The sequence below is a fragment of the Pyxicephalus adspersus genome, chromosome 2 (assembly GCF_032062135.1).
Source record: "Pyxicephalus adspersus chromosome 2, UCB_Pads_2.0, whole genome shotgun sequence".
Lineage (NCBI taxonomy): Eukaryota > Metazoa > Chordata > Amphibia > Anura > Pyxicephalidae > Pyxicephalus > Pyxicephalus adspersus.
Window position 1 is genome coordinate 137508181 of NC_092859.1, and position 17740 is coordinate 137525920.

The 17740-nt window shown below is 38.1% G+C and overlaps 1 protein-coding gene across 3 annotated transcripts in view; it reads left to right on the plus strand.

Annotated features, from left to right (window-relative positions):
- Nucleotides 1–17512, plus strand: part of LCTL (lactase like) — a 24337-nt gene extending 6825 nt beyond the window's left edge. The window contains exons 6-16 of one of the 3 annotated variants that reach the window (XM_072402603.1): nt 999–1108; nt 1597–1725; nt 2501–2596; nt 3732–3786; nt 4922–5083; nt 5460–5734; nt 5839–5965; nt 6630–6829; nt 8321–8384; nt 12807–12851; nt 14284–17512. In XM_072402603.1, the coding sequence (XP_072258704.1) occupies nt 999–1108; nt 1597–1725; nt 2501–2596; nt 3732–3786; nt 4922–5083; nt 5460–5734; nt 5839–5965; nt 6630–6829; nt 8321–8384; nt 12807–12851; nt 14284–14399 (1379 nt within the window). In that variant the 3' untranslated portion in view covers nt 14400–17512. The remainder of the gene's footprint in view (nt 1–998; nt 1109–1596; nt 1726–2500; nt 2597–3731; nt 3787–4921; nt 5084–5459; nt 5735–5838; nt 5966–6629; nt 6830–8320; nt 8385–12806; nt 12852–14283) is intronic. The other 2 variants (XM_072402604.1, XM_072402605.1) reach the window with 2 other exon arrangements.
- The last annotated feature ends 228 nt before the right edge of the window (nt 17513–17740 follow it).

Here is a 17740-nt window from a genome sequence, read left to right on the forward strand (position 1 = left end):
AGAAAAAAGTTCTCTGTCCAAATATTTATGGACCTAACTGTACCTCTGCAACCATAACAGAAAACCCTCCAATTCATACTGTCATACTTAGCTAAACACGTTTCCAACATGCTTATAGCAAGGATTGTACTATTTGGTTTACCAATAAGTGTGCAAACATTTCCACAGCTGCACATCAGTGAGTGGGTAACATTTCATTGTTTCCATAAAAAGGAGTTAAATTTGAAATACCTAACTAAATGTAAATAAAAACTCTTTTCATTGATGGTGCAAAAATGTGAAAAATCTGGGTTCTAGAATGGACACAAATAGGATAAATATCATACAGGTCACAATGTTTATGTAACATTTATGTTCATATTTATTTGGTTTAATAAGAATACATTCTTTAAACAGTGAGGAACACAGTACAGCCGAAGGAAGACTCAACAGTCACACTTGCATCACACATCCAACACTAAGGAGTTTATTCCTTTTTTTTAGGATAGTGGATGGAGCAATGCAAATCTTTACTTTACACCCCATACATATGGATCTTCAAGTTTTTAGCATGGATATAATCCAATATTGTTGAGACAATAAAACAGTATACAGCTGCTTCAGGCTTGTTGGCCATCACTTGTGTAGTGCAATGTATAGAGTTGTGTAATGGAAACAATGCTGTGTTGTGTAGTCCAATGAAAGCAATGGCTTGTATGTAACACGCCTTGGGGACTAATGAGAATGTATAACCAAAGTGTGCGCGAAGGAACTTAAAAGTCTCAGCCAAACCAATGCCATTAGCATGGCTCTGCATTAAAAAGCAGCAAAAAATAAGCCAATTATTGTGAGGATTTGTGACATGTGAATACTGTTTTGTTGTAAAAAATTTACTATGTATCACATTGGTTCAGTGGGGAGCAAATTGGTTCCTTTTGGCCCACCTTATACCATATACCTGTCTGCCTAAACCTCTCTAAATATAATATCTGTCCTTAAATATTTGAGTTTTATTTCAGCCGAAAATGTGAATGAAAAAGGCATAAAGTACTACAATGATTTAATTAACGTTCTTTTGGAAAACAAGATTACTCCAGTAGTCACATTGTATCAGTGGGACTTGCCACAGGTAAGCTGTAAGAACTTTTTATAGACAGAGAATTTTAGTCAGACTTTTTATAACATGCTGTTAGGCTCTTCAAACTCTTTACTGCTAATATTCAGCATTCACATTAACCTTAAATGGTTCAAAAACCATAAAAAAGGAGCGCTTTGACGTGACTACTACTCACATCATCCTTCTCCCTTATTACTTCAATACAACACTGTGGTCACTGGTAAGCATGTCATTTTCCACAATATCTAATTATCTACAGACTCTCTATTGAGTTTTGAATTCATTAGTGAAAATACAGATATATTTATGAGGCAAATGCACATATAAATAGGTTCACGTTGTCAATTATTTTGCTCACAGAAAAAACTTACTGTATGCTATTTCTGAAGTGCTTATGGCCATTTATTGCTGCAGCATTTCATTTGGATCTTTCTAAACTTGCAACATGTCCTTCCATTAATGTTGAAATCCTAATTGAGTTTTCCCTGTTACATCTTCAGACTCTGCAAGAGAAATTTGGTGGCTGGCAGAACATCAGTATGGTCACATACTTTAATGATTACGCCAACCTTTGCTTTGAGAAATTTGGTGACCGGGTGAAATACTGGATCACATTCAGCAACCCCTGGGTGAGTGAGATACACTAAATGGCTATAGTGTTGATGTACAGCAATGTGTAATATGTTGGTGCTATAAAAATCCTGTTTAATATTAATAATATTGTGTCACACTACAATAGAAAAGGCATAAGGTGTCAAAGGGTGCCTGATACATTAGAAAAGAACCATTACTGTTGGTCAGTAAATCACTGACCTTCATTGGACAAGGTAAAGTTTTCTGACCCCTAACTTGGCCATACTTATTTTAGGAAGTAGATAACCAAGTTATAATGTAAGGATCGGCATCCCATATCAAGACAGATGATCAACATAAACTGTTAAAATGTTTTTTTGCATCCAGTTTTTTTTTCTGTCCTGGATATATCCCAGGAAAAGATATAGAAAAAATGTGAACAAATGTCTACATTAGAGGATTTTCCCTCACCTCTAGCCCTAAATACACTAAAACATTTTGCATTGCCCTTTATATTTTATGGTGACAATGATCATCAGAAAAAAGGGGTGAAACTTCCAATGGAGACGGCAATAGAAATGTGAAAAAAGTCTAACCATTCCCTACTTTATCCAATACAACATAAGCCTTGATGTACACTTAAGGAGACCTTAGGGAAAGGAGAAGCATCACCACTATAAGCACTTGAATCCTGCTGGATTGGCAAGTGTATTATTCAGAGTACTTCCTACCATATTACCATATAGGCTCATAATAATTTTTTTGCAAAAGGTAATACCTGCTATAAACTACTGATTTACTATAAAAATATTCCCTTTTTTCATTGAGCAGTCTGTGGCAGTTGAAGGGTATGAGACTGGAGAACATGCACCAGGCTTGAGGCTGAGAGGTACCGGAGCATACAAAGCTGCACATCATCTTCTCAAGGTGAGAAAATACACAAAATCACAAAAAAGAAAAACCTCAAAAGCAAACACTCACTGAAGTATATGTGTCTGTTGTGACCCACAACTGATGGCACCAGTTTTTCTGCTATGGAAAAATCTACATAAAGCAGTGCAGTACATAAAGTGTTATATTTTGGAAGTTAAGTATGTTTGTAAAGTGGGTTTCATTATTAGGAATATTACAGAGTGTGTTTTTTCATTCTGATGCCCTTGTGTGGCCTTTAGTCCAGTGGTCGCCAACCTTTTGGACCTCACAGACAACTAAATTCATAATTTTAAATTTTAAAGACCATTATTATGACTTTTTTGAAAAAGATAAATACATTTGTAAAATAATGGTCTTCCTAATGGTGCCTGACCAGGACTGTGGAGACTGTTGTTACTATTATCATTAGTTGCATTATCTTTGAATAATAACTAAAGAAATGCAAAATATTTGTTTGCTTTTTGTCACACCAAACAACAAATGATAGTTATCAAAGTCAAACTATTTAATGCCATTAAATATAACAGTTAAGGAAAATACACAGTTAAGGCCATACTTACCTAAAAGAGCATCTAAGAAATAAACAAATAAAATAAAACAATCAAATGAGAATCGGTATTTACAGAGTCACTGTTGTAATGGGGAAGCGTACGGCTCCGCAACGATTGCTTCATACAACTTAAGACTACATCGACGTTGCGCTGCACCTCCCTTGTTTTTCAGTCTCTAGTACAGTTCCTGATTTTAGTGCAATAAAAAAGGGGAAAATTGTCATTCAGAATATAAGAATATATTCGAATATTATTTTTATTATTAATAAAACATAAAAATTACAAATAATGTCCAAATTTTTCTGTGGACCGCCAAAATTTTCTCACAGACCTCTGGTTGGCAGCCACTGCGTTAGTTTAAATGTATGAGCATGACGGAACAGGGATTCAATGAGCCTAAATAAAACTAAGCATATGCAAGAATCAGAATATTCCTCATGATGTATTATAATACCTTAAGGAAAAATTTAGATTACTGCATAAGACAAGTTGTGATTGGTTCTCTATAGATAGTACCCTTACAGGTTTTTACACAGGAGCCACAACACACCTGTGATAATCTGTTTTATGTGTTGCAGGCACATGCCAGAACATGGCACACCTACAACAAATACTGGCGTGGCAAGCATAAAGGTATGATTTTAGCATCCTCAGTAACAAATGGTATGGTAACTGTCACACTAAAACAGACAGGTTTCACTTTACTATGAAGTAATGTCACAAATGTAAATCTAAAATTGAAAACCAACATTTACTTATAGTTTAAAATTGCTGAATGCAGGATATAAAGACTTGAGTTTACCTTTCTATTATTGGTTACTCATGTCAGGACAATAATTGTAAGTACATATTCAGTCGTATTGAAGTGGCTACAAATGTCTGTAATTAAAGTCCTATTTATTCAACAATTCCACGAGTTTATCAGTTCCAACAAAAACAGTTAGGGCCCATTCCCACTTTGTCTATTGGGTTGCATTGCTCATCATAGACTCAATGGGCCTGATTTATTAAAGCTCTCCAAGGCTGGAGAACATACACTTTCATCGGAGAACCTGCCAGTGAATGGCAATTATTTTTTAAGGAAGCCAAACCAGCTTTGCCTGATCACCTAGGTTTTCCCATGATAATCTATCTTCTCCAGTCTTAAGGAGCTTTAATAAATTAGTCTCAATGGGCCTGATTTATTAAAGCTCCCCAAGGCTGGAGAGGATACAATTTCATCAGTTAACTTGGGTTGATCAGCAAACCTGAAATGGATCTGGTGCAGGATTGAAAAAATTGCTAACAAATAGCAAATTACTTCTAAGACATCTATTCCAGGTTACTGGATCAACCAGCTTCACTGATGAAAGTGTATCGTCTCAAGCCTTGGGAAACTTTAATAAATCAGGCCCAATAAATGAGGACTGAAATCAATTAGGGGTTATTTACTAAATTTAGGTTGATCACTTACCAAGGTGAATTAGCAATTTGTAAGGGATAAAATGCTTAGCTTAGTGAGTGTGGTTGTAATGATAGTTCATTGTACAAAAAATACCCAATCACATGCATGTGAATAAAAAAAAAAAAGTTTTACTTGCACATGATTGGATGGTTAAAGTTAGCAGAGCTTCATATAATTTATTAGGGTAAGTGAACTACTTAAATTCATTTAGTAAATCAATGTATCCATCAATCAATGTATTGTACTGTATGAACAAACATTTAGATTCCTATATGATCTATAGTTGAGGAGTGCAATGTTGGTGAATATCTCTCTTGTCATTAGGAATGGTTGGAATCTCATTGACTACAGAATGGGGTGAACCTGTGGACATCTCCAGTCAGAAGGATATTGAAGCTGCAGAGAGATTTGTGCAATTTAATTTTGGATGGTTTGCTAATCCTCTTTACAATGGAGACTACCCACAGATCATGAAAGAATATATAGGCAAGTGAGAGCAACCATACCTAAACTGAATCCGATTTAAAAAAAGGAAAGATTTGCTGTCCTAAAGGGAACAACTAAAAATGTTTATTGTGTTCATCCTGAAAAATGGTTCTTTTGTCTTAGGTACTTAGATACTCATGTGCCTACAGCCTAATGAGATTTGGTTATGTCACTGCTGTCCTGCTTACTGTTCTCCTTACTGGAGCCTCTGGCATGACGAAGCAAAGCTCAGCGTCTACCAAGATGAAAATTCATTGTAAACCTAGTCTACAACAATGGATTACATCCTACATCATTTTAAGAAGTCCTTTAGAAAGTAACTTGTATTATTTTATCTAAGTTGTCATGTAATGTGTAAACTCTCCTCTTCTTGAAGGCCAGAAGAGTATTCAGCAGGGTTTAGGAATGTCCAGACTCCCAACCTTCAGCTCTCAAGAAAAAGGTTTCATGAAAGGAACATGTGACTTCCTTGGGGTTGGCCACTTCACGACAAGATACATCACAAGCAGGAACTTCCCATTTACTCAGGGGCCGAGCTTTTTCACTGACAGAGACCTTATAGAACTGGTGGACCCCAAATGGCCAGAGCCCGAGTCCAAATGGCTATACTCTGTCCCATGGGGTTTCCGGAGGCTGCTTAATTTTGTCAAGGTAAATTCAATTTCCTACTAAACATGGACTTTGTAACCCTAAATTTTTTGTTGATTCCATTAAGTAATGCTATTTAGATGCAACGCATATGCTTTTTTTTTCAGACACAATATGGAAACCCAATGGTGTTGATAACAGAGAACGGGATCTCGGAGAAGATGCATTGTGCTCAGCTGTGTGATGAATGGAGGATTCAGTACTTCAAAGGCTACATAAATGAGATGTTAAAAGGTGAGTGGCAAATGTTGGGAAGTGACAACAAATGTTCTCATGTTCTTTCCTCATTTGTAAATGATACCAAAGGCCAATGATACCAAAGGGCAAGTCATTACAAATTTTAGTATCATTTTTGTTCCTGGTTTACATATTTAATACTAAAAGTGTTAAGAAAGTAGGAAAATATTAATATAAAAACTTTCTAGGTTGGATTGTATTACCAAATGATCCTTAGGATGGTTGTACACAGCTAGCTTGATGGAAATGCTACTATAATCAGTAAAATGTTATAACTAAACTGCAGTAAGCAGGATTAAAAATTGCAATTAATAAAAGCACATTAGTGAAAGCTCTTCTACTGATGAGAATGGTTCAGAAAGCTCCCTATGTTTTATGCACAGCAAAATGGGGAAATGAATCTGAAAAGTATAAAGCTATGTTCATCAAGTTTCCGTCCATGAAAAAGATCTTTCACGATTGTTTGCATTGACAGCAGAACGAGCAATCGCTGTAAACACAAAACACAGTGGGAGGGAATAGAAAATGGTCATCCTGATCATCCAGGATCTAACTTAAAAAAACTTTTAATAATAAAAAAAGAACCATTTTAAATAAGTGCCAAGAGATTGTTGTTCCAAAGAAAGACGCGGGACTGATTATTGTTTCTCTCCTGTCTCAGCGATAAAGGACGGGGTTCACATCCAGGGATACACAGCCTGGTCTCTGATGGATAAATTTGAGTGGGATGAAGGCTACTCAGAAAGATTTGGACTTTACTTTGTGGAATTTAAAAGCAAGAGCAAGCCACGTTATCCAAAAGCTTCTGTTCAATTCTACAAAAAGATTATAAGAGCCAATGGCTTTCCTAATTTCAGAGAGGTAAGAGGATGCTTTAAACACTTTAAAGGGAAAAAATTGTCATTTTATTAATGTAGAAATTGGATATTTACTAAAGTCTGTTAGTGGTATCAGTGGTGTAAAGTTATTGTGCAGCCAGTCCACCCAAGTTTGATATTTTAAGGTATGGGTAGATCAATATGGCCCATCTCTCGGTTTTACATCTAGCTTTGCAAGTTCTCATGTTCCTGTATGTTCTCCATACTAATAAATCAAAAAAAAAAAAAAAAGCCACAAGATGGCCACAGCGCTTTCTCAGGCCTAGGGCCTTGAGAACAGAGACTTATAGTGTCCTTAAAGCAGAACTAAACTAAAAAAAAAAAAACCACAATTACTTTAATCCCGCAGATCCCTTGATGGCACTGGTCTTTCCCTTGATCCAGTCCCACGTCGTCCTAAAATTCCTCTTCACATGCGCGCCAGGTGCCGCCATTTAGTCTTCTGTATCGTCTTCTTCTTGTTACATCACCCGATCTCACACTGCGCAGGTGCAAGATCCGGTGACGTAGCCCACTGTAAAGGGTAAAAACAAAAGCTGTTCTTACTGTGCATGCGTGATTTCAGCATCTCTTTCCTCTTCGTTCAACATTGGGCATGCGCAGAAGGAGCAGCCAGTGTGACACAAGTGTTCCGGGAGGCTCTGCGCTCCCATTCAGTCTTGATCGCTGCAACTGAAACTTATAAATAAATAACATTTTTCCTTTACATATAAGGTTTGTCTACCCTTTTATGAAAAGTGAAAATGTTGAGTTTAGGTACGCTTTAGGAAATGTCAGAGGCTTACTTTTGTCACTTTTCTCATCTACTAAAAACTGAAACATTAGTATTGGCCAGGTGGACAGAGGGAGATCTAAAGTTTTAAAAAGAAAGGAAAATTAAAAACACCTGTTTTTCCTTTTTACTGTGTTCTTTTGGGAAGATTTACTTTCACTTCCTAAAACAGAGACAAAAAAAGGTGAGAAGAAATGTATTAAAAGTCATGGGAAATCCTCTCTTGAACATTCTTACCTATACATTATTTCAAGGTTTCTCTTGTATACCTGTTCTTGTGACAACTGTAAACTTTTCCAACTCTTATTAGTCTCTCCCACTCACAAGGTCACCAAGACAAACAAAAAGTTACTCAGTCATAGATATCAAAACCCTCACAGGGTTCTCCTCGCATGTTCTCCCTATAGATGTCTGAACTATCCGGCATAACAAATACACAATGCTGTGTCTGCCCTGCAAAAGACTACTGATGATTCACACAATCAGCTTTCCTTAAAGAGAACCTGTCAAGAATATTTGAGCAGTATTCTCTTTAATGAAAGCAGATTATGACCACTCTAGATGATATGGGTTTGAAACAAAGAAAGAGGAAAACACTCAAAATAAGATTTTCCAAAGCCAAAGATGCAATAAAAAAGTAATTTAGAACAAAAGCTGGCTATATATGTGCTACAAATAACTAACTAAAGCTAACTTTATTAGGTAGAAAACTGGCATCGTATATCCACAGAGACTTGCTCTACTACAAACCAACTCCTGGCTGCAGGTAAGAACACATGAGTTGTGTGGATTTAAATGTCTGCCAAATAACGGATCAGTCCTTACGAAAATCATCTGATTGGTTGTGTGCTGTTTAAATAGGTTATACCTAAAATATACAATAGAAAATAACATATATGAAATCATTATAGAGGATGTAAGATAGATACTATTTACCAGCCTTTCCCAACTTTCTTACCCCTGAGGAACCCTTAAAGCAGACCTAAACTAAAACTCTTTAGTTGCAATGTTTGAAAAGCATTTCCCGACAGTCCTACTGACAGCATGCACCCATGGGTTGGTTCCACCCCTTGATCTCCATAGGACCACCTTACCAAAGCTATAAGAGTGACCTCACTCTCCCCTGCAGGTGTTTTTTTTCTGTCCTCGCTCCAGGACCAAGCATTTGCTTTGACGTGATGTGTTGCGCAGTGCTTTATAGGGACCATGGTTATGTCACTAACCGTCCCTCAAAGGAGCTCACAATCTAATGTCCCTACCATAGTCAAATTTAATACAGTTTTGGGGGAAAACTAATTAATGTAATGCAGGCCAATGGAATGCAGGGTATTTCTGAGGCTGATGACATCTATTTCCATGGGTAATGAACATTTTGAGTTCCAGTTGTGCTTCCTTGATCCTTGGGTTTGCTGCTTTTTGGAGTAGAGACTCCCTGTACTCTGGTCAGTCTGTCAAGACTTCGGATAGGGGTGCTCCCATTGCAGTTTGTCTGGGAAAATAGCTCGGAGGCACAGGACTAGGATTCCAGTAACCTTAGATGGCAGTCTCAAAGGTTGGGGAGCCCACGGCATGGGACATCTCATTTGGATTTCTCTTTAAAGGTGGTCCACTCCAATCTGGTAAATTGTGGGCAGTCCTGAGACTTCTGAAAGCCTTTGCTTGGGTCTTGTGAAAGTCAAGGTACCTGTGAACAGGTCAGATCTTCTACATTACCAGACAAAGTGGAACAAAGATTGCCTATTACCTGTCACAGATCAGCAACATAGCCGATCTGGGACTTGTAGTCCACTTACATGCACAGCATAGTTGCTTGTCATACCTTGCTTCTGGCTGCTCCAGATATTGGAGATATTGGCCTTGCCGGACTTCAGCTGCAGGGTATATAGCACCTGCTTAACCAGTCCCCGCCCAACCAGCCTGCTAGCCTTGGTATAAAGCTGTGCTCAGACACTCCTTGCCTTGCAAACTGTCATGGCAGATGCCATGAATACTCAGGAGAGTGGATCCTCTGTGCTATCCGCACCTTTGGTGGAGGTGTGGGCTGAGGCACAGAGTCTAAGGAACCGTCTGGTGTTCACCAGAGCACCCCACAAGGAGTGATGGGTTTTGCCACAGACAGTGTCCAGGTTGCGGCCCTCAGACACACTGTGTAGATGACAGCTGACTTGAGAGGAAACTGGAGCGCGGTACAAAATTGTCATCTCCTATCTGTACAGGTGTGTCTGAGGGACGCAACCTAGGCTGTCTGCAGCAAAGTCCATCACTCCCAGGCGGTTCTTCAGACTCTGTGCCTCAGCTCACCCCTCTGCCAAATGTGCGGATAGCACAGAGGGTCCACTCTCCTGAGTATTTGTGGCATCCATCCTGACAATTCTATCAAGTCAGTCAGGTTTTTCGTTTTTCATGGACAAAGAATCATCTCAACTTTTCTGTCTCCTAACCACCAACCTGAAAATCTGTTGGCTGTTCATATGAGCAGATCATTTCTCAATCACGAGTGGCCTCTGGGCAGACACAGTTATTAAGTCAATAGACCTGCTTGAATCTCCAGTTATGTTCAAGTGCCAGCAAATACTGGCCGTGACCCTGGCACGAGAAAATTTATTTTTTCCCTACGTTTTAGACTGATCTTGAGAGGTCTTCTCAAAATAAGTAAGGATTCAGAAAAAGCAATGGTAATTATTTCCCATTGGTCAAGATTGGAAAGCTGTTAACTCTATTTATGATGGCTACTCCTTTTATTTTTTCCTGCTTAGCTTTGGACAAGGTACTCGGGGTCAACTTGTTTAGGTTCAAGTGTTAGCCCCCACAGCCACCAAGTGGGTGGAACCTCTTTTGCGGTGGCAGTTCTTCAAAGCATTTGTTAAAATTAAGCCTTCAGTAAAGTCATTCTTCTCAGGGAGCTTCCTTCCATCCAATCAAGGTCTGCTCAATAAGAAAATGGAATTGGAAGATGAATTTCTTGACTAACTGTGACCATGACAAGCAAGGTTTCAGAACTACCGGTATGCACCCTCCTGGAAAGGAGACAGATTGTACCTATCTTCCTGAAATGTATATGCATCCATCATTGAATGTCTTGTTTAAGGCGTATTCTGTGTATCATTCCAACAAGGAATTCCTCAGCGTTGAGACACTCATTTTCTGAAGGCTCTCATGAAAATGAAGATTTTCTCCATTTACCTGCAGAGAACCAATAATTTTATAGTTGTGGATGTTTTAGTCAGCTTCCCTAGCAGTTCTATATGGCGCAGAGCTGTAATTTTTGACAGATTTTGCATCCTAGGGTTTTAGGAAAGCAGGAAGTCAATAAGACACTCAACCGGTTAAGGGGCAAACTTATAGGCTTCATTTACAGAGGTTTCTACTGAAGTGAACTGTAGATAACCATTGTAAGTCTCAAAACTTTAGTTTTAAAGTTGGGCTTCCATAGGCAAGTGGTTCTTTCTAAAGAGTAACTTTGTTTCGGTGGCATTGTTTGTTTTTTACCCCTCCCTTTATGTTTTTGCTTGCTACGTCCCAACTGTGCATGCTGTCAGGAGTGACAGAAAAACGGAAAATTGTTGTCATATTTACCTGTAATTTTCCTTTCCTGTAAACTCCTCCAGACAGCATGCTTCCTTCGCTTATCCTGTCCCGAGCTTGTTAAAGAACACATGCAGGGGAGAGGGAGGTTACTTTTATAACTTAGAGTGAAGTAAGATCACCTGAGGTAAGGTGGTCCAAGATCAAGATTAATTTCAAAAAATGACACCACAACACAATGCATGCAAAGTATGCTATTATGTGCTGCAGCAACATGCATGCTATCCCAAATAAAAAAATGTAAAGCCAGCTTTAGCAAGTCACAAGCAATAGAGATTAGGCCGCTGCTTAGCAATTTAGTGATTGTGTAAAAAATTGCCCCATAAGTGAATACATTTTGAAATTATGACCATAGGTAGGCTGAGAACCTGTTTAACTTCTTTATTAAACAATGTTATATTCTGTGCTTTACATGACATAAATAATTGCAAAAACAGAAATCAAAAATGATTAAGAAAGAACATGGAGAAATAAACAACCTACAAACAGATAGGAATAGGAATGATAAAACTACATTCATACATTACATCAGTAACAGTGAACTGAAATACAACTAAACAAAGACATATTTACAAATACATAGGTGTGGTTATAGCTCGAAGTACAATCACCTAAATCCAACAACTGGTGCCGAATGATGAAAGTGCAAACATGGTAAAAATTGTATGATGGTTATAATAGTTACTGTTAGTTTGTGTCTGTAAAGCAGAAAAGACACCCAGGGGGTCTATTTATAAAGCAGTGAATCTGACATTTACTGAAATATTCCCTGATGCAGAATCCTCCAGGTCTATGTGTTTCAATGGCAATCTTTCAGTGAATGTCAGTTTCACTGCTTTATAAATAGGCCTCTTAAACTTACAGGTAATGCATAAAACATAATGGCCAGCTTTGGTGGGTTATTTACCAACAGTGACAAAAATTGGAAATTATTTCCATTTTCAGAGGCCAGTAATCTTTCAGAACTTCAAATTGTATTGTGCTGGGGGACAAAAAACTAGACATTGATGCCCTTTGCATACAAAATAGAGGAATTAATGTCAGACCAATAGTAATCGGTTTCTTTCCATTTGTAGTGATTGATGTGTTGTTTCCTCATTATGCAGTAAGCCAGGCTAAATAATATGCTTTTTCTCTTTGGTCAGTGACAAGACCACCCACCATAAATAATATAGTAAAGATACTGTAAAGTGTCAGCTTTGTAATAGTTCTAATTTTCCATCAACCCTGTTCTTCCTTGAAATCTAAAATAATTCATGTTGATATTGTGCTGTTCTTGTTCTCCAATACAACCAGATTTTCCTCTTCATTCTTCTAATGAAGTATAAAAGAATATAAAGGAGCTTTTAAGTAGCATTTGTCTCTTAAAAAACAGTTCAGCTGTTCCTGAAATATGAACAGCTCTTCCTCTAAATGTTGTGATAGTTAAAGCTCACTACTGATTTTATATGGACCAGTTCTACAAGTTCTATTCAAAAAAGGCCCCATACAGCGATGTTATGAACCTTGGCCAACTAACCTGGTATTGTGGACGATTTCATCTTGATTGATTTTCATGTTCCCTACCCTTTTTTTTTTTTTTGTTTTCTTCTTGAAAAATCAGAGGAACAGAGGAATACGGCTGCAAATATTCTGCGGCTTATTCATGGTAAGAAATGACATATTAATGTAGTGCAATATATATTCCCACAGCATGCACATTTCCATTCAGATCAAGATGGTTAGCGATTTATAATGAAAATTTGAAGAATTGATTCTACAATCACTATATTTTACATTTTCTTACCATTACAGAATGGCTTTCGTCTTAACTTAAAAAAATGGATACATATCAAAATGTGTCTGTGGTCAACTTCCCACTATACAATAGCAGAATGTGCTTAACAAAGAGGAACCTTATGGAAGATGCCCTACTAATTCTGGTCCAGACCTGTTCGGCTATTATGTTAAAGAACAACCACACACTTACGCTAATCGGTGGTCATTTTTATTATATTTAAGGCATATGGCCATTTACTATGTAAAGAACAACTCAGATGTACTTTTATATATATAGAAAAGCATGTCTACCTGCTACCTACATATCCCTGTTTATTTTCAGGATGGAAAAAGTCATTCAGGTAAAATCTGATGTCATAGCGTTTCCATTTAAAATAAACCTGGCTCAAAGGGACCAAAGATTAAAAAAAAAAATAGAAAAGTTTTATGGAAAGGGGTGAACTAAAGAGGACATATACACTTCAGAATGATGTAAAGTTTGCACAATTATGGTAGAGTGGGGAATGACTGAAATCCGTTAGTCAAGCCTTAAAATGTCCATTTTTCCCTAAGAAAAGGGAAATTACACTTTATCAGTTTCCTGTTTAAAAATATTGTTAAAGCCCAATTGAAGTTTGCTTGAAATTAAAATAGGTAAATCTATGGTGCACAAAAACATTCAATTCTAATGTCTTACGGTTTTAGTGAAATGCACGCCATCACCTGTCCAGAATTTCTTATCCCATCACCAAGCTTCAAAGAAGGACCCCTGAGTGTAGCAATTTCAACCTGCTCCCTGTTGAGTTGTGGTTAGAGTTACTCAAAAACTGTATGAGCATTGCTGCTGTGAAAGCAGTATATGTGATTGGGCAGCAGGGCAGACCACTGCCTTTCTGTGCAGCTTGCTAATAGATTTTAAAGTTTTGGCGGGTGATGAAGCACCATTTGTAGAAGAAAAAAAGCACAATCCTTGAAAGGAAATGTTTTAAACTTTATTCTTACTTTTTGGCAGGGAAAGCTTGCAGGTAATGTCTGCATTACTTTCCATTTTGCATTCTTATTGGAAATGGGAAAATAGGTTCCTAAATTTGCCTCTAATTCTAATATTTGCTGTGGATTCAAGATGATACCTTTCCTGCTGCCTCAATATGTTACCTGGGTTTATCATTCTTGGCGTTAAAGAGAGATGGGAAACTTTCCCTTTTAATCAGATAAAAACCAATTTTGTGGTCACAAACAGTGACTGATTGTAGATTTTATAAATTGTATATTAAACAACACATATGTCTATGTTCATCAAATGTTTCTTTCTTAATCCTTAGACCCACTGACCCGCCATATGGAGATGGTGACAGAGATTGTGGTACCAACAGTTTGTACATTGTGCATTCTAATAAGTGCTGTGCTCCTGATGATTCTCCTGCGAAGACAGAGCTAGGACTTACAATGAAACATGGACACGATTCACCGACAGTACTGTCATCTCCGCCCAAGCACAGACTTTCTGAAGAAATGTGACCCTTTTTGCTTTTTTTCTGTTGAAGAAAGGAAATGCAGTGTTAGAGTTGCCCAGCACATCATAACATCCATAACAAAGAACTGTAGGTAAATAAAACAGTCTACTGAGTTTTTTTAATATATATATATCTGCGAGTTACATTGATTGGTATATTACAGTACACTTTTTACTAACATGGGAAGTCTGCTTACAGTCTCTAGGTGCCCTCTCCAGAACTTTACTCCTCAGTGCATAATGTATCTGAGAAGAAATAAGTTATTTTAAACATGCCTTACCCCCCCATCCTCTCACCCGTGGTGGTGGTGAAGAAGAGATCGCCATCATTCCAAAAATATTTCCATGGAATTCATTGAAAACAACATGAGAAGACTCAAGTGCAACAAACTACAGTGAATTTTCATGAGATTTCACCAACTCTTCATTCCACTGGAATATTTCCTAATAGACAGTGAAGCCACACATCTATCTTGACAGATGGAGGCAAGAAAGCTGTTTATTCTCCAGGAACATTTTTCACCTACTGAGCAGTACGTTATTTAAGGATAGAAGAAAGTTTTTAGAGAAAGGTCCACTTTAGTGTCATATGGCAAGTGTTATATAATGCTACAGTTAGGTGAATGAACTAGATGTTCTTCAGATACCAGGTAGCCTAAGTTCAAGAGTCACATGTGAAAGGTAATAGAAGGTGACAGAGAAATTTTGATGTTGTTGTAATGCGCCTGGGCACACAAACCACAGCCAACTCCAAGAATCCTTTTGTCAAGCTTTATTTGTCGTCATAAAACAAGACAAGGGTTATTTACAGATGTTAAGTCCGATAAGCGTGGTACAGAAGGGAAAGGCAAAGGCAGGTCAGGAACAATCCAAGGTCAGGGCAGGCAGCAGGCAAGAGTAGTCTCAAACAATCCAAGGTCAGGGCAGGCGGAGTTCAGGCAGAATCAGGTATCAGACACAACAGGTTAATATGAACTAACTCGGAGAACGCACCCAAGCACAGGGTACACACACAGAGGCTTATAGCGGGCAATGGTGTTCAGGACAGGTTCTCCTTAAATGGCCAGAGTGCCCAATGACCTTGCACCACCTGGCGCCATTTGATTGGAGGATAACTGAATCCCCTGCCCCTGATTGGGCTCAGGGAAATCAAACTATGTCCCACCCCGAGGTGAGGCAGCCGAGAGCCTCGCCCCAGGGGGGTGGTAGCACGCGCACCTCTTCCCACAGCACCCCTAGGACTTTGCACATCCGCAAGAGTGCTGAGAACAAGACTTTCTCTGTTCACGTCCATAGGGATGCTGGGGATGCCACCTGGCCGAACAGTAGTTCAGCTAGAACGGATCCCTCAGCCTGCAGGGAGAGAGACGCTGCGAGAAGTCATCTCTGAGCTCTCCCTATGTAAAAGCATGTTGAAGCACCTCTCCTTTCCTGCCTAAAATATGGAATTAAGCATTGTGCAGTGTAATAAAGTCACCTTCTTTTATTCTCAGCTTAACTTCCTAACAATATATATATTGGATGATAACACAACAAGCAGAAACATTGCTTAAGCATAAAACAAACATTGCTTAATATTTATAGGAAAACGTAACTTGGCATAATGGTGCAGGTTTATGTTCTTTTGGTGTTTTAAAATTTTAGACATGGACATTTGAAATGTGACATGAATTTGAAATATATATATGAATATGAAAATTTGGTGTTGTGGTCAGTTGTAAATATGAGGTCTTTAGCTGGCCATTTCTGGTTTTACTTTACTTCCCTTTTACCTATAAATCCTTGTTTTTCATAGACCAGAGATTTCCACAATACACCCAGCATTAATTAGTAAGTAGGTTTTGTTCATAGGTCATGCTTTTTTTTTCCTCGCTTCAGAAAAATATAATGATGATAAAATAATTGTGGTGATTTGTTAAAACTATGAATCATTAATTCTGTTGTGCCAAACATTTGGAAAATATATCCTTTGCGATAACCATTACAAAAGTTTTGGGAAACACTGATCTAGAAGTTCCATGGTATTTCACAACTTTAGGGTTTTGCTGACGGACATTGGATTGTGCTGATAGGCAACTGCAGTTTACTTTTAGATGCATTCTGCTTCTATTTCACTTCAGTATAGGACAACCTTGACATCATTAGAGATTCAATGACGAATACATTTCTCCTTCGGTTTACCTTCTTCTGACCTGCATTTGACATCCCCCTAAGCCACATTACCCACTTAGAGCTGCTTTTGTATTGCTAAAGATTAGTAGAAACTTAGTGTGATAGATCATTAGATGCAGCACAGACAGAAACCTATCAACCAAACATTAAAACCACCCGTCTATTATTGTGTAGGTTCCCGTGTGCTATCAAAATAGCTTTGACCCCTTGGGGCTTGGACTCTACAAGACCTTCTAAATGTGTCCCATGACATCTGATGATAGCTGCAGATCTTCTAAATTCATTCACATAATCTAAAAGAGAACATGATTTCAGACCAGCTCATTATCTTCCACTGCTTCATGGTCCAGTTCTGATGCTTCAAACACATTGTGGGTGCTTTTAGTGATAGACAGATTGAACACTGACACTACACAGACTAGCATTAAGCTTTTCACCAACCTGTGCTATAGTTACTCTTCTGTGGGATTAGGCAAAATGCCCACCAGCCTTTCTAACCCAACATGCCTTAGGAAGCATTGATTCAGATGCTGGATCACTGGTTGTACCTCCTTGGGCCACTTTTGGTAGGTTCCAACCACTACATACCAAGTACATGCCCAAGATTAGCCATTTTGGAGATGCTTTGACCCAGTCGTCTAACCACCACTGTTCCATCACAAAATAGGAATTATGGGGTTAATGCTTGAATGTTTTTGACATTTTTTGGTTTGAAGTATAAACTGTATGTTATTTGGAATGGGACATTTTTGATACTATCTGGCATTTGGTCAGGGACACAACTTATAGAGATGTCATCAAAACTGGTGGTGTATATTATATTGTTTTATATTTGCACATTGTGATAATAAATTTTCATGAAATGACAGGGTCTTACAGAGCTACACATATTGCTTACTTAATTTAACAGATCTCAGGTGTACCTAGAATATCATAAACGCCTTTCCAAGCCAACATGTTCAGCTGATGGGACCTAAATATATACAAATATTAGTCAACATAAACAGAGACCACAAGGTGATACTCTGCTTGTCCACATTCCTACATCACCACATTATCCTTTGTTGGAACCATGTAAACAAACAGAAGAATCC